General features: G+C 41.0%; 1 protein-coding gene across 2 annotated transcripts; it reads left to right on the top strand.

Annotated features, from left to right (window-relative positions):
- Nucleotides 1-2,541: 2,541 nt before the first annotated feature.
- On the top strand, nt 2,542-21,911 carry sec16a (SEC16 homolog A, endoplasmic reticulum export factor). Of its 2 annotated transcripts, XM_079552290.1 has the most exons (31): nt 2,542-2,649; nt 3,732-7,014; nt 7,100-7,251; nt 7,572-7,657; nt 7,758-7,875; nt 9,265-9,472; nt 9,552-9,735; nt 9,805-9,947; nt 10,032-10,093; nt 10,197-10,335; nt 10,418-10,660; nt 10,739-10,836; nt 10,912-10,993; nt 11,070-11,187; nt 11,264-11,375; nt 11,460-11,565; nt 11,724-11,864; nt 11,940-12,053; nt 12,835-13,036; nt 13,108-13,529; nt 13,619-13,666; nt 13,781-13,942; nt 14,025-14,105; nt 14,182-14,238; nt 14,339-14,456; nt 14,534-14,674; nt 14,752-14,834; nt 14,937-15,008; nt 15,296-15,355; nt 20,960-21,028; nt 21,113-21,911. In XM_079552290.1, the coding sequence occupies exons 2-31, from the start codon at nt 3,787-3,789 to the stop codon at nt 21,185-21,187; spliced, it is 6,924 nt and encodes a 2,307-aa protein (XP_079408416.1). In that variant the 5' UTR covers nt 2,542-2,649; nt 3,732-3,786; the 3' UTR covers nt 21,188-21,911. The 2 variants fall into 2 exon arrangements, with proteins under 2 accessions (XP_079408416.1, XP_079408417.1); XM_079552291.1 differs by lacking the exon at nt 15,296-15,355.
- Nucleotides 21,912-22,020: the final 109 nt, after the last annotated feature.

The following is a 22,020-nucleotide window of genomic DNA, read 5'->3' as shown; positions in this document are numbered from 1 at the left end:
GTAAAGGCTCTAAGCTGACCACCAATACAGCCACTGGGTCACTGAAAGGTCAAACATGCACTTTATTTTAAATTGTTATTATTTTTTTTACATAAAAAGTTCCATAGTGCACCTTTAAATTAATTGACAAATTAACAGCACTTTGAACCGCCTACAAGCTACTAAAAGTTCCCATGCTCCTAGTCCCCAAGGGAGTAGCAGCAACAGATGTGACGTCTACACTGCTGCTCTGCACCCTCAGACTCCTCTCTATGAAGACTGGGAAACAATCGATCTTAAAATCTTTATTTATCTCTCCTGTGTTCTCATAGGTCTCCCATGAGAAAAGAACTGAAACTCACTCTTATATTAACTGAAAGGTGATGTCTTCCACTTCATGTCTAGAGGCAAAATACTTTATTCACTTCACCGTTATCTTTTAATATGTTGACATGTATGATATCTGTATTATCTGTATGATAACGTGAATAGTCATGTTGTGTTAAAATGTGTGGTCATTACACAGGGATAAGGGATGAAACGTTGTTGAGGGATAATTAAATAATGTTGTATTCTGATCAATAGAGACAAAGTTATTCTGATTGCTCACCAATAAGCATAACTTTGCAATACAAAATCTTCCACCCAACACAAACACAAGACTGGCTTCACAGACACGGATGTTCCCAATGCACTATGGGAGTCAGAGATATGGACATGTATGTTCAACAGTACAGACTTTCTGGTAATCACACAAAAACTCTCTGATATCCTGAGCTGCAGAATCCCTTTCTGCCCGGGAATTTCCAATTATTTGTGGAAATTCCCAAATAATTATGAGTGGAAATCATTTGGGAATCTCCACTCAAATTCCCAAATAATATACTAACCTCTTGAGCCATCGCCAAGAGAATTATTCGTGTTAAATGGAAATAAAAACCATCAACACACATCAACCACTGGACCAACTCTCTCACCGATCACATTTCAACATCAATAACAGCCACAATGGTTCACTCAGAACGTCCACTATAAAGACAACAATCGATAGTTTCACGTACGTTCCAGAAAACTGCACAACCACCTTCTTCAAACACTCAAATGATGATAACAATAAAAATAAAAACACTTATTGCGCTTCTCAGGCCTGTGTTAACAATTTTAAAAAGTAGGATTTCTATATTGTTGCTGGAATGGCCCACAGCATCATTCTCAATGGGGCTGCATTACTTACTGTTACAGCTGCACTAAAGGCCAAGTACATGAAGGAAAATCAAATCAAATATAGAGCTGAAATCTCTGCTCTAACATGATGTTTTATTTCCTATTTGTTTTTGTATCATATATATGTTAATTTTGATTGATTGATTGATTGATTGATTGATTGATTGATTGATTGATTGATTGATTGATTGATTGATTGATTGATTGATTGATTGATTGATTGATTGATTGATTGATTGATTGATTGATTGATTGATTGATTGATTGATTGATTGATTGATTGATTGATTGATGTCTAGGTCAGGTGTGGCCAGTGTTGGGGAAAATACTTTGTAGTTGTATTTACAGAGTACCTGCCTTATAACGTATTCTGTAACATATTCCATTACTTTGTCCAATATGAGCTTTGTATTCTGAATACTTAAATACTTTTACATTGATTTGCATTATATTTATGTATAAATACTGCATAAAACTACTAAAATGTTGGCTACGCTTGTTCCTAATTAGAGGTTTTAATAATAGACCACCAATTGTGGATTAAAAAACTATTTCAAATGCACGCACATGTGCATTGTTTGTATGGATTGTGGCATAAGTAAATCTCCTAGTTCATAGATTTAAAATATTGATTCATTATAATAATAACAATAATAAATCAATATATCAATTAAAGGTACACTGCGTAACATTTTGGATTCTGTACTGTTGACAATACTAAACATGTTCCTCAATTTTTTTATTTTAGCCGTTGATCAAAAAAATCCATTTGGATCTCATATTTGACTGCCTTTACTTTTTTATTCATCTATTTTTTATTCATCTATTTTCTTTTCTTCTACTTTTTATTTTATTTTATTTTTTAGGTCTGTTATAACAATAATAATTAATTAATAATGAATAAATCAAAATTAATCAAATATACAATACATGTACTTGGCTATTTATTGGATGGAATGTCACGCGTTGTGGCTTTACATTAATTTCACAATGAATTAATGAATTAATGAATTAATGAATACAACGGCTTTAATAGCACCTTCATGTAGCCTGATATAATAATAACCTTTAGTAATAATAATAACACAGACAACACTTTAGTGCCATCTAGTGGTCAGATCCGTGCGGAGCAGTCTTTTAAGCCGATGGAGAAATATCCCTGTTTACTTCTAGACATTCATGGCCAAGATGGAGACATAGTTCAGAGAATAATCCAAGTGTAGGCCAGTTTCCTTATTTACTTGTTTTGTTTTTCAAGTTTTTTTTGAAGTGTAAATTCTCTTATATTTATTAATACGGATAAATGGATTGTTTCGGCCCGCCCAGATCCGGCTCGCGTGACGCGGCGGTGTTTGGCCTGTGACGCCGCTTGTACACGTAGCCGTAGGTTGTGTTGTGTTCACTGAAGATGGTTTCTGTGTATCAGGATCCTTGCGCTGGACAGTTGTAAGTACGCCCTCAATAATAACACATTTCATTCAGTTGGTAAGAATGCTCCACAGAATATATCGAAATCTTTTAGTAGGAGAAGTGTTGTAATGTATCAAACAAGAAGCCTGCCCCTAAACCTTCCGCGACTTAACTGAGCTCCTACCGTGCTCCACTGAGCTGCCATGCTAATGCTAACTAAACAAGGCACCGATCAAAGTTAAAACAGCGACTACCACCCAGCGACCTTGTAACTCTCCGTTGCCAGTTCCTAGAGTCCAATATTGACAAAGATAGTGGTCATTGTTTTCTTGATATTAGTCAGTAAAGCGGTTGCCTTGACCAGCTTGACACAATCGCTAGCGTTAGGTGTGTTTTGTGGCGCATGATTTCAGTTTGTAGCTAAGTTACTCAATAACCCCACAAATAGTTTGGCCATCAATATTTGGAATTACCTTCAGCCAAAACATTTGTCTTCAACGTATGTGAAACCTAATGAAGTTCTATGTAACGTGATCCACCGGATAAGTCACTTTATTATGCTATCAAGTAATGGGCCAGTGACAGTGTACTCGCTATGCTAATGTTAGCACACAAGGAAGACTTTGCCTAAACTGTTGTATTGGAGAGATGTCAGAATGTTGACGGTCTCTGAGAGCCTACAGTCTATTATGTGAACACTAAAGCTGGCTAAATGCTCTGCTGTCTTTGTCATATCTGTTAAGTAGAGTTTGATATGTTTGTTGGCATATTCGTCGTCAGTCTAATTCCTGTTGTCATTATTGAAGATTTGATACAGATAAGGTATTCTTTCAGGCATTAAACAAAACGCGTTTATGCATTGCACCTCTGATTAACTCTTAATGTCTATATATGCAATAATGCATTTGCTCATTTAGTTCTTAATGCTAACATCAAATCTAATCCACTTGTGTTTGTGTAGCACACTTTATTTACACACTGTCTCCTAAATGCTACACTGAGAACAAATTGGCACTAGATGCAACAATAAGCTTGATCAAAATTCAATCAGGTGATGGTTGCCATCCCAGAATGTGAATATATTTCTTACCACCCTTTCCATTTCTTTCCTTACACAGGTGAGCTGACTTTGGTTTCATTCCATTGTAGTCAGGCCTGTTGGCTTTTGCAGCTATGCAGCCTCCTCCTCGGAGCGGGCCACCTGGAGCATCCAGTGGACCCCCTCCTGGTGGCGCGAACATGTTTCGTAGAACCCGGCCTCATAAGCAGACATCAGCAGTCTCCTCAGCTACCCAGCCAATGACTGATCCTTTTGCCTTTGTCAGAGCACCTACTCCAATGGCTGCTGGTGGTTTCCCCACAGTTCCCAACAGCAATCCGCCTCCAATGTCAATTCCCCCTAGTAACTTTTATTCTCAAACTGGATCTGGTCAGCCTCCACAATCACTGCAGGATATACCTTCTAGTTCAGCGGGTTCTACTGCACCCTCCCAGCATGGAATAACACTGTTTAATCCTTCTAATACAGCACCTGCAGGTGCCTTTGCTGCTCAAGGCCCCACTGCTTATGCAGAACAAAGTTATTTCAATTCAAGAGAACAGATCCTATCCATGGCCAGTGAACCAGCCCATGAGGCCTCGGCGCCGGCACCTAACCAGACCGCTAATAATCAAGAGCACCACAGACCGCCCCCTCTTTTTCCTTTGTCTCATCAGCCAGTGCCTCCTCTTTCTGCCCCATCACAGTGGGCGCCAGATCATGGAAGTCGTCCTCCATCAGTTCAAAACTATTTTCAACCAACTAGTGGCCCACCAACACAACCTATGAGCATGCAGCAAAGTTCCCAGATGTTTCCTTCCCATACACAATCACCACATCACAACACCCATAGTCCTACTCAGTCTGGACAATCTTCCAGTCAGGCTCTTCTGCAACATCAAGGAAGAGCTCAGTACATTGAATCAAATACACCACAGCAGCCTAACACGCAACCCCCAATGCTTAACTACTTCAGCCAGAGCACCACCCAGAGCACCAACCTCTCTCCGCTGGATTCCGGTTACCACCAGATGGGATCCGTCATTGGTGAAGTGCAACACACCTCTGATTCTGCACCTCTCAGTGCCTCCAGTACTGGTTCTAGGCCTGTTTCTGCCCCTGTCCCACATGCTCTTCCACAGGAGTGCGGTGCATTGTCAATGTTTTTTAAAGATGATGTGGAAAATGTGGAGACTCTTACAGGGGATGCAAATAAGGCAGCAAATGGTGTCTCTGATTCCTTTCCTCACCTCACCAACCATCCTGTCAGTTCTCAGCTGCACAGTGGTCACGCAGGTGTGGTCTTTGATTTTCATGGAACGCCTTTACAACCACCTCCACAGATGCCTTATGTGAATGATGGGGCTACCCAGAAACCTGCTGAGCCCCTGTATGACCATGTGGAGAACTTTGAGTGTGTTCCTAATCAAGAGGTGTTGCCTACTGATATGCCCACCAGCCCCATTTCTACAGTAACTCATGCAGTAGACCAATTTGAAACTGGACCCAATCTGGAAACTCCAGATTCTGCTCCTAGACCAATAAGGTCGGCAAGTGTCTCTTCTAACTACAGCAATATGAGTCAAGGAAGTGGCACCAGTACAAGGCGCCACCAGGGTGTAGTAGGCACTTTTATTCAGCAAGAAAGCCCTCGACTCACAGAGGATTTCAGTCAATCTGCAACTGGGGGTTATTTTGAGCAGATTGATTCAGCTTCAACTGGAGAAATGACTGCACCCAATATTACAGAAAATAATTGGCCTCCTACTCCGAGTCCCCCCAAACCAGTTGGCACATTTCAGGCTAGTGCAAACAGTTCTTTTGAACCTGTGCGTTCACACAGTGTTGGTGTGCGTGCTGTTGAAGTGGATAAAGCTAATATGGTAGTTGAAGCTGGTACTGATTCCACAGCTGGCAATTTAGAACAGCCTCCAGATAATATGGAAAACATTTACTGCCTTGGACCTCCCCTATTGACAGAATCATCTGGAAGTGTTCCTCACATAACACATCCAGTGGTTCACTCTCATTCGCGACCTTCATCTCGCACTTATGGGGTCAGTCGACCTTGTGAGAGTCCTGCCACTACACTTTGGGCTCAAAATGATCCAAGTAGTTTGGGCACCAACATAGTGCTTGCCCCTGCCGCTCCAACTGTCCTTGCTACTTTACGGGAGCCAACAAGTGATGTCATACAGCCCCCAGAAGATGGTCCGTTAGATGTCCATCCCCCACAAAGCTCCCAGTCCGAGTCAAATCACCACTTGGAAAACCTTGAGAATCCACCAAGAGTGAGTGAGGCTGAACCCCCTGACCCTCAAGGAAGTCTTGGTTATGCTTCTCTTCTCGTCTCTGATTCGCTTCATCAACCTATCTTGATCGCCCCTCCAGTGTCCAATTACAATGTAATTCCTGCAAGTACCCAACATCATGCAGGCAGTCAGCTTTCGTCTACAGCCTCTCAATCACAGCAAACTCCAAACTCCCCTCATCAAAACCCACTGTTTGCATTATCCTCTAGCCAGAGCCCCCTCAATTTGACGAGGGACAAGTCGGAATATGCTGCTTCTGAAGTATCTGCTCAACCACAGCCTATTTGCCCTCCGCTCTCAAGGAGCCAATCTGTAGTTGGAGACAGTCAACCATCAGTATCTGTTAATTCACAGGCTTCTGTGGTGACTCCCGTGTCCAATCATAATGCCCCAAACAATTATGAACTGTTGGACTTTTCTATGCATCATTCACAGACTCAAAACCTGGCTTCTGGGCATTCATCCTCATTTCAAGATTCTCAACAGTTCAGTAACGGATTTTACCTACAGGTCACCAAAGATGCCCAACAGGGTGTAAAAGCCGAGGGTGATGCATCAGTCCAGACAAGCATCTCATCTTCTTCCAGGCCAGTAGCGCCCAGTAATCCAGAACTGCTCACACCGCAGCAGCCAGATCACAAGGCTATAGAATCAACTGCCCCTCAGGCCTCACAGCACAGACAAACTAATGCCACGCCTGTTTCTGGAGCTTATGCACCATCGTCACTCGGTCAGTATTCAAGTCCAACACAAGGGCCTGCCTCTGACTCGGCTGCTTCTGCTGTTTACCCTCAAGGACCACAGGGCTCGGTCCCACCTAGCCCAGTGCCAACGGGGGGTTCCCTTCCTCCGCCTGGACCGCCACAGCCTCCCTCCGCTGAAGGAAGCCAGCAGGGATATGGACCCCCTACTGCTGCTCCTCCACCTGTAGGGGCACCAGGGTACAGAGGCTATTATGCAGGTAGCTATGGTGAATACCCGGACAGCAGATCTTACCTTCCCGGACAAGTCCCACCACCACCTGGGGATACTCGGCCACAATATTATCCAGTATGTATGTTTTTTGTTTTTTTTTCCGTTTCCTGTTCCCTTTATTGATTTATTGATTTACCCAACTTGAATATTGACCTTTTAGGAGGATCCTTACCGAAACCGTGCGGATCCTTGGTATGGGAGGTATGATGGAGCCACTCAGGCATATCGCGATCCTAACTATCAGTACAGAGAGCCTCAGCCAGAAAGACCTAGCTCCAGGACCAGTCAGTACTCCGATCGTCCCTCATCCAGGTGTGACTCTACTTAACTATCCTATATTGATTGAGAGAATGTTGAACTTTGTCAGTTTTTGCATCATGTGGATAGACCCAGGAATTACTGTGAAATTGACCATGAACGAAGTCGAGTCATCTGCATCTCACTTTCACTTTGTTTTGTCCTCCTCAATGTTAGACTATAGGCTCTTAACCACATAAGTGTAACCTATTACAATCCATTATTTCTGTAGAATCCATATTATTAGCATTGAGCTGAAGGTATAGAAATAACCACCTTGTTTTAACTGAAGGTTTTTGTCATAATCAATGTTTTCCTCTCAAATATGTTTTTAGACAAGGCTATCCTGAAGAATACCGAGCAAATCGCAGTGCATATCCTGACTATTATGCAGACTACCCAAACCAGTATAATTATGCAGGTGCGAATTACATGACATCTCAAGTGTTATAATTGTTAGCTATACAGTACTGTATAAATAAGTAAATATTGTTGTTTTTCTTTTGTCTGTCTGCTTGAAGGATATAATTACGGAAATTTTGATCCACGATATAGAGGATACTATGATCAGTCATACTGGTCTGCTGAGGGCTACCGAGGCAGAGAGGCCTACTACAACCAACAGATGTATCCTCCAAGGTACTTTGCACGCACACCAGGTGGTGCAGTGGTTAGCACTTGTGCCTCTCGGCAAGAAGGTCCCGGGTTCAATTCCCACCTGCACCTTCCTGTGCATTTTGAACCATTTCAATCCAAATGAAAGTCTTAAAGGAATAGGCCACCGTTTTTATATACTAAGATATGTTCTTACCTCACTTTAGTCGAGTTAATATATCCCCGTCTGGTCATTGTCCGCGCGCTCTGTCACGCAAACGGAGCACATACGCAGCCTCTCCCATATGTGACATAGCTCCGAAAAAGCTCACGATAGAAGCTACCAAGCTCTTCCACGTGTTCCCTATTTAAATAAAGTTACGTGAAGTGTTTTCATGCGAAGTATATTTACACAGAAATGTAACGTGTCGATTTTATAAGCAAATAAAAAGGGGGACTATATTGTGAGGCGTAATGATACGAGGAGCACAGCGTCCGCGTAGTAAGTCCTAAAGACTTCCCCCGCTCACTTCCGTCAATAACCTTTAGGAGTTACTGCGCGGACGTTTTACTCCTCGTATCATTACGCCTCACAATATAGTCCCCCTTTTTATTTGCTTATAAAATCGACACGTTACATTTCTGTGTAAATATACTTCGCATGAAAACACTTCACGTAACTTTATTTAAATAGGGAACACGTGGAAGAGCTTGGTAGCTTCTATCGTGAGCTTTTTCGGAGCTATGTCACATATGGGAGAGGCTGCGTATGTGCTCCGTTTGCCTGGCAGAGCGCGCGGACAATGACCAGACGGGGATATATTAACTCGACTAAAGTGAGGTAAGAACATATCTTAGTATATAAAAACGGTGGCCTATTCCTTTAAGTTATACTTTATTCTGATGGAAAAAATGTTAATCTCCATAATTCAGCGACATGCGCTTTTTCTATCTCCTTCAAGGAAAACCTGGTGAAGAAGATCTAAAGAAGTGAGGAACCAAAGGTTATCCAAAGTACTTGGATAACCTTTGTGGATTTTCATCCCCAAGTAAAATGTAAAAATAAGCTTCAATTTGCAGATATAGTGTGATACAAATTCATACAAAATTTTCTCTCTATAATATCAACAAAAATTAAGCGCAGAGTGCTCAGCATTGCCAAAAAACATTTTTTTTTTTTTTTAATGCCCTCTTGGGCTAATGTGTGGCAAGAGGGCAAGAGGGCACATTAACGTATTCCAAAAATCCTAAGACTAAGACACAAACAAACAAACATAAAGGCAGTAGCAATACCGTAATTTTAGATTGTGGGAGACAAAAGGGCGTGAAGCGGCCCCTTGCTTTGGGCAGGGCGGTCGGCGAGGGCCGATAATCGCTGCTTTGCGGCTATATTTTTTTATGTTTCTGTGTTTCAAACATAATTTTGCTTTACAGAAAAAATGGCTACGATGACCAGTGGCGATACTATCCTGGCTATGATCCCAGTTTTGATGATGATTATCGATGGCGCGGCGACGCGTATAACGATGAATTTGACCGGCGTAGTGTCCATAGTGAGCAGTCAGCACACAGTGCCCACAGTGTCCACAGTGTCCACAGTAATCATAGCAGACGCAGCAGCTTCAGTTCACGTTCACAACAGGTTTGGGCTCAAGACTTAATTTGATTGAAATGTTTATACACTGCTTTATTCCTGATATTTTTTTTGCTCTGTTTCTCAGAGTCAGGTATATAGAAGCCAACCTGACCTGGTATCTGCTGTTTATGACAACACATCATCTACTTTGGCTGTTGACTATTCATATGGACAATATCCACCCCAGACTGACGCTTCTCAGAATTACAGCCAGTACCCATATACTTCTGAGTATACGACGGACACCACTTGGATAGCCCCTGAGCAGCGTATGGAAATGTTTTTGTTTTTTTGTCATTTTAGAAATGTGTAGCCTAACTAGTTTGTTTCATTAACAGCTCCTCCTCGTCCAGTAACGCCTGAAAAGTTCACTATGCCCCACCGCTGTGCTCGTTTTGGACCTGGTGGACATATGGTACAAATACTTCCCAATCTCCCCTCAGCTGGACAACCTGCACTTGTGGATATTCATAACTTGGAGGTAATGCCATGTCCTATTAGACTGTGTGGCCCACTTGCTTATTGGCATGATTTGTTTGTTAAAATGGTTTATACACTTGTTTAGACAATGCTGCAGGATACATCAGCTCAAGCAGAGCTACGAGCCTTTCCTGGGCCTCTTATTAAGTAAGTTTAACGCTCTCATTAGTGTTTTATTTAAATCTTTTATCATTTAAGACTTGTTGAACACAATCCAACAGTCTTAAAATTATTTTCTTTAATCTCTAAGGGAGGACACTCATAAAGTGGATGTGATAAAGTTCTCACAGAACAAGGCTCTGGAGTGTTCACGTGACAACAGCCTTTTAGACAGGGACTCTGCTCGCCTTCTGTGGGACTTTATTGTGCTGCTTTGTAGACAAAATGGAGTAAGTCATATGTGCTAATTATAAAGTAAAACCGTTGTGAATGAAATATTGACAATAACATGTTTTCTATATTTTGTTGTAGACTGTCGTGGGCACAGACATAGCTGATTTATTGTTAAAAGAGCATCGCTCTGTGTGGCTTCCCGGAAAGAGTCCAAATGAAGCCAATTTAATTGATTTCAACAATGAGCCTCTGTCCCGAGCTGAGGAAGAGCCAGGAGCAGGTCCACTGTCTCTTCTTTCAGACACGTTCATGACAGTTCCTGAAAATGTGGGCAAAGAGACGGAGCGCTTCAGGGAACTGTTACTGTTTGGGCGTAAAAAAGTAAGAAAACATGTCTACTTGTGTCCCATTTAAAAAATATATAAATAAACATGTATAATGAAAATTAATCTGTTTTAGGATGCACTTGAAGCAGCGATGAAAAGTGGTCTTTGGGGCCATGCTTTACTGTTGGCCAGTAAAATGGACAGTCGAACACATGCACGTGTAATGACTCGGTAAATAAAATATTTAATATGTTGTTAAACGCGTGAATTATTTTATTTTTAACATTTGTTTATTTTACTTCTTAGATTTGCCAACAGCCTTCCCATTAATGACCCACTGCAGACGGTGTACCAGCTCATGTCCGGCAGGATGCCGGCCTCAGCTACTGTAAATACTTTCTGCATTATACACACATCAATGTCCATGTGGTCTTGTTTTCTGAAGAAAAGTCCGATTTATTTAGTGTTGTGGAGAAGAGAAATGGGGAGACTGGCGCCCTCATCTGGCTATGGTTTTATCAAACCTCACCCATACACTGGACCTTGACACTCGCACTATTGCCACCATGGGTGACACACTTGGTAGGACTATAACACTGATGTCGATATAAAATGCAATATTCTTGCATATCATATATCTGCTTTTGTCTTGTACCAGCATCAAAAGGACTTGTTGACGCTGCTCACTTCTGCTATTTAATGGCACAAGTTGGTCTTGGGGTTTATACGAAGAAGAGTACAAAGATGGTTCTTATTGGTTCCAACCATAGGTGAGGGAAAGTGGCTCATACCAATGTACTAACAATGTTAAAATGCACAGTGACAATAATTGTATGTGTTTATATTTTTTACAGTGTTTCGTTTTACCAGTTTGCTTCAAATGAAGCCATTCAAAGGACTGAGGCCTATGAGTATGCCCAGTCGCTGGGTTCACATTCCTGTTCACTGCCCAATTTCCAGGTACTTGGTGAAGTTAACTTAGTTTGAACATAAATAAATAACCTTTATAAATATACAGATCAACTCAGTAAGTTGGTTCAGAGGCCTGGAGCCTCTTAATGAGACTAGAACCTCTTTTACTCTGTTTTTAATGTAGCACTTTTGCTCTTTACCTCTAGGTGTACAAGTTGATCTATGCTTGCCGTTTGGCTGAAGCAGGCCTGAGTGGACAGGCTTTCCACTACTGTGAAGTTATCTCAAAAGCTGTCCTCATGCAGCCCTCCTACTATTCTCTTATATTTATCAACCAGCTGATACAGGTACCTTTGCAGTGATATAAACTATCACCGGATCAGGTCCTAAACAACCTAAAAACATGTTTGTATTGTTTTCAGATGTCTGAGAAACTAAGATTTTTTGATCCTCAATTGAAAGAAAAGCCAGAACAGGAGCTGTTCAGAGAGCCAGAATGGCTAATTCATCTCCGACAGTTGGATGGACAGATGAAGGTATTGCATGTTTGAATAGTTAATAATGTAAAACGGTGCAAAGAACAGTCTAACATAAGCAAACCCCACCCCCTGTGTCCATTCAGTAAGTTGAACTTATCGAGTATTGATTGGATCAGTTTCTAAGAGCTCATCAAAGAGATGCTTCAGTTTAGTGTAGCTTATATGAATATGTGACCAAGAGAAGGACCAGAAACAAACATCACATTTTTAAAGATGGTTACTTTAGTAAAGCAGAGTGTGTTTTTCCTCAGAAGCGTCAGGCAGCTTACTTGGATTTTCCCTGGCATGTGATAAGGTGTACGCTCCTTTGTCCTGGTTCATAGATGTTGATGCCCATTTCCTGATCTCTAATCCAGCGGTGATACTCGTTACTTTCGGCACAGATAAACAGTGGCACAGATGGTAGAGCGAGTCGTCTCATGATCAGAAGGTCGGGGGTTCAAATCCCACCTCCTGAAAGTGCACATTGTCGTTGTGTCTTTGGGCAAGACACTTCACCCACATTGCCCCAGTGTCTGCGTACATTGGTGTATGAATGAGAGTATGAATGGGGATCCTTGCTGTAAAGCGCTTTGAGTGCCTAATGTAGGTGGAAAAGCGCTATATAAGTTGAGACCATTTACCATAAAGATAATGCTGGGCTCATGACAATAGACAAACACGAGCAATAAAAGCAGATGTACTCTGCTTCTGGCCCATCTTATCACAGATTAAAGCAGGTTCACCCTCTGCATCGCTGACAGACGCTCATGATATTCTGTTTGTTTTGGTACTTTAGACTGGAATAATAACCTACAATGCAGACAGGTCTACACCGGCACAGTATGATTGCAGCAGCCCAAGCTCTGACTTGGATGAACCCAGTCCTCCAGAACCTTACAGCATGCCAAGAGAGTTGGATGGAGATACACCAGACAACCCTTTAATGAGCTCCCTATTGCCTGGTCCTCCATCTCAGGGTGTTCAGCTTATGCCTCCAGGTGAGTATTGTGCATTTGCACATTTACCTGATTAAGTAAAGAAAAAAAAAAGTCCCCCTGCTTTCTTCCAGCCCCTACATCCATTCTACAAGACAATATGGTGCAACCTCAGCTGTTGGCACCCAATGAAGTACCGCAGTTTTACCCTGTACCACCTGCTGGACCACAAGGTCACATGCCCTTCCCTGGCTATCCCCAACAAGACCCTGGATATGCCCCTCCACCATTTCAGCCTCAGCCCGAACAAGTCGATATGTATGCAGGCCCCATTCAGCCACCAGGGCCCCCCCCGCAGGTCAGCCAAGTGCCTCATCACATCAGCCCTCAGATGCCACCACCATCAGTGCTGATGCCTCCCTCTCCTGCACATGCCCCTCCCGTTGAGCAGCTGCAGGCGCCACCAGAGGTTCACACAGGGCAACCAATATCCTCCTCTCCTCCAAGAAGCTCATTGACTCCTCAGATGGACTTTTATGACCAAATGGCATACATGGTATATATTTATGATCCTTCATTGACAATAAAGTTGTATCATTTTATCTAGAAATGTTTACAGATTTATATATATTATTTTTTAAGCAGGGTCCTGGAAGAAGATCAAGAACTACTTCTCAGTCTTCGATGCCTATGGTGAGTTAATGATAGATTTTTGTCATGTTTATTGTTTAATGATATGCACAGACGGATAAGTAAGTTCAGACTGACAGACCACTTACTTTGCTTTTGTTGTGTGGTACTTCTCAGGTACCAGGACGGAGATCACGCACAACTTCAGAATCATCTACTCATTCTGGAGGTAGAGAAAGGAGCTGCTCTGTAATCAAGCAGGCTTCCCCTCCACCACCACCTATTCCTGAACAGCCAAGGAAAGAGGAGAAGAAAGCTAAAAGAGACTCACCCAAAAAGGTATGCGTTTCATTTATTTGAGCAGTTTATATATGTTAATACACAACATGCTGAGTCCCCCACCATTTTCTTTTTTTCATAGAATGGCAGTCGTGGCTGGCTAGACTGGCTTTATAGGAAGGGGAAAAATGAAGCTCATCTGCCTGATGACAAAAATAAATCTGTAAGTTAGTGCTGGGAAATACTGAACTGAATATAAGTCACATTTTGATCATTTATGTAATAATTTGTATTGTCAGATTGTGTGGGATGAGAAAAAGCAAAAATGGGTTGATTTGAACGAGCCTGAAGAAGAGGTCCGTATTATCAATCTGTTCTATGATATCATATCAATACACAGATCTCATCATTGACTGATCAGTATATTGATTGTACTTTTTAAACTATGGTTTTCAGTACAAACCTCCTCCACCTCCTCCTCCTGGTTTCCCAAATATGTCTTCAATGCCTGGTCCTCCATCTATGTCTCCTCCCAGTGGTGGTCCTCCTGTAAACATGTTCTCCCGGAAAGCAGGTATGACCATTTGTCTCCGGTGTTGCTCAAGAAATAATTGCTTATGCCAAAGTTTATTTTTTTGTCCGTTATATCAGGCACAAAGAGCAGATATGTGGACGTCTTGAATCCCAGCAGAACTGCTGCTGTGTCCGGTGGTCTCGCTCCAGCCCCTGCAGACATCTTTGCGCCACTTGCCCCAATGACCATGCCCACCAATCTGTTTGTGCCTAGTTCCGGTCTGTATACTGCATAAACAAAAGTGTGTTATATATTTTGATTTACATTATTTACGTGTACATTTCATCACTTGTAGCTCCTGACGATCAGCAACCTCTCGAAGGCAGTGAAGGGGGCGCTCAAGAGCAAAGTTCACCCAATGCCAGTACTAGTCCCCAGGTCTCCACTTTCAATTGTGGCTTTAATTTCTCAATGCATTAGTTGTCGTTGTAGCACTTGTACTTACACATGTTTTGTTCTCGTATAATTTTTAATATTTAGATGTATAATCCTACATTGGTCCCTCCTGCTCCAGAGATGCCTTCTGTCCACGATAGCTCTACATCTGGAGAGGTAAGGCCCTACAGTTAACCGCCTTTTTTATCATGCTCGCTTCATCCTGCCATTAAAGATACCTGCAGCTTTTCATGTAATGGTGTGTGGTTCATTTATGATACAGTGTTACAGCGATTTTGGGATTGCATGCTTTTAACTCAACATGTTCTAAATAATTTTTTTAATTTCCCACTTTCCCACTAAAGTTCATGTCTAAGTGGCTGGTAGAAGGAGCAATGTTAAATGCATGACAAATTGCTAATACAGGTTTTGTCTGCTATTTGTTTCTTTCACGGTCTCTTTAGCTGTCACGTTCTAGCTCAATGAGTTCTTTATCACGTGAAGTGAGTCAGCATTTAAACCAGGTACTTTAAGCTGTGTCGTAGATATGCCATATATATTGTCAACCCTGCTTGTTCCTAACAAAACACGTATAAAAGCATGCTTTGTCATTTGCACCTAAATGTTTGCAGCCTGTCCTCTCCACACCATGTCCCACATCCTCCTGCCATTGCCAGCATGACTAACTTTGCACAATGTATATAAGCCATTCTGAAATTATGTTACTTCTCAGTCTCAGGTTAATGCAAACTTTTAACAATAAAGCATATCAACTAGAACGAAATGCCAACTTTTCACTCTCCATCTGGGGAACTTCCTCTTTGCTGGTTTTGGATATGGATGTGGCCTTTATTTATTGGTGCGTGGGTTTTTTCAGCCCATCAGCCGCCGCGTAACACAACTTGTATGTTTTCAACTCGCCCGGCCTGCAACCATTAAAAAGTATGCATTATAGGTCTGTATGGCCCACAGGTTTAATTCTGTCCAAAAAAAGTGCTTAAAAGTTGCCTTAAACTAACAACAAGATGCAAATTTGCAAGAGGCAGCAATATTTGAGTTGTCAGGAAAAGAAAGCCTTTGCTTTAAAGGGATATTTGAAGAGTTTAGTGGTGCTAGGCTAGTACTAGGCTAGCACATGTCTATGGTAACTAGTAGCCTGCATTAAAAACCTCTTCAAAATCATGGTGTCGTCCAAACGTTGCCATATCTGATTTGTAGAAAGCTCCTTCGTAAACTCCACGTGTGGTAATGCGGCCGCAGGTAAACAAACTACTGTAGATCCGGTAACCGAGCAGATCACTCCGCCACTGCGTAGCTTACAACCAGGAAGCTGATGCTGCTCAAATATACGTTTTTTTTAAATGAAAAATGGTTATACTTAAAAAATGATTCAGTCAACAGACATTTATATGTAGTTTGGTGTTATAAGTGATTTGCCTCAGGTGCACTGTGCTTGGGTCAGACTTTTTTTAATGTAGGCTACTAGTTACCATAGACATGCACTAGCCTAGCACCACTAAACTCTTCAAATATAAGGACTGCATGGATAAAGTATGTATATATATATATATGTATATATATATCTCTATATATCTATATATCTCTCAGAAATCAACAACACGTTTCATAACTAGAAAATTGGGCCCTATGTCAAAAATCCTGAAATATCCCTTTAATCACACCCTGGTGAGTGTCGTGAGCGTCCCGCGCTCTCTCTCCCCGCCTGCTGTAGAGGGCGCAGGGAGTATGAGCCATAGACTGTATGAGCAGACTGTCAGGGTAGAAAGCAGAGGATATTGGGTCCATGAAAGCATTTTCTGGACCACAAGATGCAAAATGTTTAATGAGAATCCGAATCGTATTTAACATTAACACTCACTCCATACACGGTGGTGTATGGAGCCTCTGACCACCACCCTTCATCCATGACTGTACATGGTTTTTAGTGGTCGGGCAAACCGGAACACCCGGAGGAAACCTACACAGACATGGAGAGAACATGCAAACTCCAAACAGAAAGGCCCCGTCTAGGAATCGAGCCTGCTGTGGCGGTCAAAAAAACATGAGGAATTTCCATAGATGGGGAGTGATGTATGTTTGTTTGTTTGTTTTAAAAGTCCAGTTTTGTTTTATTGTTGGAAGTTGGGAGTGCACACAGACATACAGGTACATCTCTAAATAAAAATTGATTTAGTTTTCTAATTCTTTTAAGAAATTCTATTCAAAAAGCGAAACACCGGTATTTGTACTTAGAGAAAACGCTGCTCGGGAAGTTTTATTCCGTGTTTACCATAAGGAACTTAGGAACCTATTAAATTATACTGAAGAAAAGTAGCCTGGCTAACCCCAGACTAAAATCACAAGTGCTATTTAGTCTGGAGACCACCAATTCATTTTCTCATAGGAGAGGTGTGGTTTACGATCATCCATGTGCCGTTTATTGGCCGCTACGATTGCGTTGCGTCTGCTGCTGTCATGTTATGTTCACAAAATTAGAATAATGTGGGAATATAGTGGATATTATAAGCTCATTGTGTCTCAGGTGAACTCTAAACTGAAAGGTTTTGTAAAGTAAAGTCTGCTCAAGTTCCCATGACATGGTTATACACAAAGAAAGATATATATGGAGATATATGAATAGAATACAGTGTAGAATAACTAAAGACAAATCAAAACATGTCCCCAACTGTGTGAGAGCTTTCCCAAGCAGAGCCATTAACATGGACTTAAATAGGCCACTGTGCTTTCACGGTGTTTTCTGAAGGACAAAGTGAAACGTCGCATTAAGAGACTATACTCAGAGGACATTAAGCTTTCTTCAGCTCTCCAGCAGGACCCAGCACTGTCTACATGGTTTTAAGTCCCACACATTGGGTAAACGGTCATGTTATTTAAAGGGACTATACAGAGTTTAAAAATGGTAAAAATTATCTCCTTGATTATAATAATTATCTAATTTCCTCCCCCTAAATGTTCCAACAATGTCCTAATGTGTAGAATGAGCTCAGACCTGTTCACCACAACTGCCTCTAAAATCCTGCACTGTCACTCAAAAAAGGAGTCACTTCGGGTCCGAATTGCCTTCATGCACTCGCTTAATATAGAAGGTGCAGTTACACGTATGACCTGAGGTGGCAGTAGTGAGTATATAATGGTTAACTTGCATCTAGCCCCTTTAACAAAAAGATCATCTATCCAGGTTTTTCCTCCAGCACACGCCGCACTGTCCAAGTCCAAACTTAGTAAATATATACTACAGATGACCTAAATGACTTTTTGTGAATACATTTAATTGTCCTGTGTAGTATTGTTATTTTGTGAATACCGATTGTCATTTGCCTTCAGTATAATTTATGCTACAGAACTTTGAGAAAACACTGCTTACGATGTTTTATTCTTTGTATTTAAAGTACAAATACAGTTATGCTCAAAAGTTTACATACCCTGCCAGAATTATGTATATTTTTACCTTTTTTCCCCAGAGAATGTGAATAATGACGCAAACATTTTTTTTCTTCACTCATAGTTAGTTGTTTGACCATAAATGGCTTCACATAATCACTGAGTTTACTCTTTATTAGTCATAATGAAAAAATAAACTAGAATGACCCTGATCAAAAGTTTACATACCCTGGTGATCTTGGCCTGATAACATGCGCACAAGTAAAAGGTAAACATCCTCACCTGTGACCTGTGTTTGTAATGATTGTGTTTGTATAAAAGGTCAGTGAGTTTTTGGACTCCTGACAGAAACACCAGTGCAGCACTGGATAAAAAGACACAAGTCATGAGGAAAGCAAAAGAATTGTCAGATCTGCAAGAAAAGGTAGTTGAACTGCATAAAATGGGAAAGGGTTAAAAATAAAGATATCCAAAGTACTGAGAGTATCAATCAGCCGTGTTCAAACTATAGTGAAAAATGCAGGATTATTTTGAAACAAAACACGGTTAGGTCGACCAACAAAAGTTTCACTAACAACTGGCAGGAAAATTGTGGATGAAAAAAGAAACCGAGATAACTTCATCTGAAATCCAGGACACTTGAGATGCACAATAAGGAGGCACTTGAAAAATGGGCTGCATGACCAAGGCAAGTTTATTTGTAGAGCACAATTCATACAAAGGCAATTCAAAGTGCTTCACAGATGAAAAGAAAATTACAAGAAAACCGATAAAATCAATAAAAACATCAACATAAAATTAATCAATTACAGTAAAAGGCAAGAGTGCAGATATAATACTTGAGTTGTCATATGCATGGGTAAATAGAACCGTTTTCAGCTGAGGCTTTCAGTTGAGGCTTGTCTCACATCCTCATGAAGACTGTTCCAGATTTTAGCTTCATGAAACTGAAACGAAGCCTCACCGTGTTTAGTCCTGACTCTGGGAACCACCAGGAGACCCCTCCCTGAAATTCTCAGGGCCCGAGATGGTTCATACGGCTCTAACATGTCAGAGATGTACTTTGGTGTTAAACCATGAACAGACTTAAACATAAGCAGAGCTGTTTTAAATTCTATTCTCTGAGTGACAGGAAGCCAGTGCAGAGACCGGAGCACTGGACTAATATGGTCGTATTTCCTGGTTCTGGTCAGGACTGGATGTACTGCAGCTCTGACAGTGAGCAGCTGCTACAGTTGTCTAACCCAGTGTTTTTCAACCTTTTTTGAGGTCTAGTTGATATGAAGTCTCTCTCAATCTGATTTTGACACTATTCCTCTGATCTTAGTGATGTTTTTCAGATGGTAAAAAGCTGCTGATGTTATTACTTTGATGTGGCTGTTTAAGTTCAGGTCTGAGTCCGTGATTACTCCTAGAATTTGAACCTGACTTTTTGGTTTTAGAGAGAGAGACCAAGTTGCCAGAAGAAAGCCATTACTTGGCAAATGCCACAATGTATCCGCTTAACTATACCAAAGGCACAGAGACAGGCCTCAACATTTCTGAAACAAAGTCATTTGGAATGATGACACCAAAATTGAACCTTAAGGCCACAACCCAAAATGTTACATTTGGAGGAGTCAACAGGCCTGTGATGAACGGTGCACCATTTCTACAGTGAAACATGGAGCTGGATCACTGATGTTTTGGGGATGTGTGAGCTTCAGGGAACTGGTCAAAATAGATTTCAGGATGAATGCAGCATATTATTCAAGAATACTGGAGGAAAGGTTGCACTTATCAGCCTGGAAGCTGCACTTGGACGTGCCTCTGATTGGCCACAGCAGAATAAAGTGAAGGTTCTGGAGTGGCCGTCTCAGTCTCCTGACCTCAGTATCATTGAGCCACTGTGGGGATATCTCAAACATGCAGTTCACGCAAGACGCTCCAGTAATTTACAGGAACGGGGGGCTTTTACCAAAAAGAATGGCCAGTTTTACCATACGAGGAAATAAAGGCTATAGAAAAACGCAATAATATATTTGAAATGTCCAGATCATGACTTTGATGAGTTTTTGATCGTCATTTATTTCACTTCTGTTCATCACAGAGCTACCAAAATCACACATAGGGTGTATTAGAGTGTCTAGTTTCGTAAAATAATATATAAAATGAGTTTTTCCGTTTTTGGCACTCAGTGTGTTAAAGGGGGAAATACTGCAGTATTACAAACTGGGGTATGTAAACTTTTGATCAGGGTTATTTTGACAGTTTCAGTTTTCATTATGATTTAAAAGGGCAAACTCCAGTTGTTTGACCATAAATGGCTTCGCACAACCACTGACTACGAGTGAAAAAAAGTGTTTCTGTTATCGTTCATAATCTCTGAAAAATGGCACAAAAAAAGAATGAAAGATTCAGGGTATGTAAACTTTTGAGCACAACTGTACCTGTGTTTCACTTTTTGAAGAGATTTTTTTGGGGTAGAAAATATGCTTTTTACGTTATTTAATTTTTTGAGATGTATCTTTGTGAATGAGTAATAAGCAGTTCTTGGATTACCCTTAGCACACACTGCATCACTAAACTGGGCTGTATAATGCTTGCATGGCTGTTTACTAACTAGCACAGCAGTAGTTTTGAATGCTGCCTCAGTTTGTTTTGTTGTCATTACCTACACACATTTTGTTTGTCATTTTTGCCCTTAAATTAATTGGGTATGAATAATAATGACTTGCTCTGCTTAGGGTCATCCTCCTCCCGGAGCTGTGCCCACGGGCGGTGTTCCTTTTTATAACCCTGCACAGTTTACGCAAGTAAGTACCCTATGTATGTCTTACACAAATTGCAATATTTTTGTATCAGTGGGATTTTATTTATTTATTTATTTTTTTTTACAGCCAAGTGTCCCATCTGGGGGTGGAGTACGTTCTGGGCGCTTGGGGGGTCAGCGGCAGTACCCAGTGATGAAGTAATTCTCCAATGAGACCTAAAACTGTTGGATAAAGTGAATTCTTGCTTGAAGTTATCGAAGCACATGGACTGACCTGCTTTCTCTGTTTAAGAAATATTTCTCTGCAGTGAAGAAGCATAACTGCAATTGTGGTCTTTGTCAATGCAAACAGTTGAAAATCCACCTGTTCTTGTCATTGGTGTGATTTTAACTGGACTTGAAGGGCTTCACATCCAGAGAGACGGTTGTACTGAAGATTTTAACATTATATTTAGTCTGCCGGCCCCAATCCTTAAAATGAGTGTGTTGAGCTATAATTTTAATTCCTGGTAACTGGAGAGGTCACAGTGAATCAGAAAGAGTTATGGCAACAATCTGCTTTCAATTAGGATTTTTTTTTTTTTTTTGCCAAGACAGAAGATGACAAATTATTAGGCAATGCTTCTTTGAGATATTTATTTAAATGTTAAAGTTTCTTTTTGTGAAATGTGAAAGGGTGAAAGGATGAAAGGATGGTCTTCTAATTTCCAGATTTCAGGATCAAACTCCATTTAAGATATATAACAGTAATATCCAACGATGTGTAAATGAGATTGATTGTATTTATGATCAGGAACTGTCTGTGCGTGCGTGTGTGTGATTAGCTTTTATCAAATTGTATCTGACCGATGCCACAGATGCATACTTGTATGTATTGTAATGATGAAACATGCTCTATGGTCAGGGTTCAAATGTAAAATTATAGTTTATTGTTCACAAGACAATAAATTTGAGCAAGAGAATGAATCTAAATTAGAACCATTTTGTCCAAATTTGTATTTTTATCTACTGCTCAAATTACTCATGTACATATGA

The sequence above is a fragment of the Gobius niger genome (genome assembly GCF_951799975.1).
Source record: "Gobius niger genome assembly, chromosome: 2".
NCBI lineage: Eukaryota > Metazoa > Chordata > Actinopteri > Gobiiformes > Gobiidae > Gobius > Gobius niger.
The sequence above is the reverse complement of the archived record's forward strand: the minus strand, read 5'-3'. Positions and strand labels throughout refer to the sequence as shown.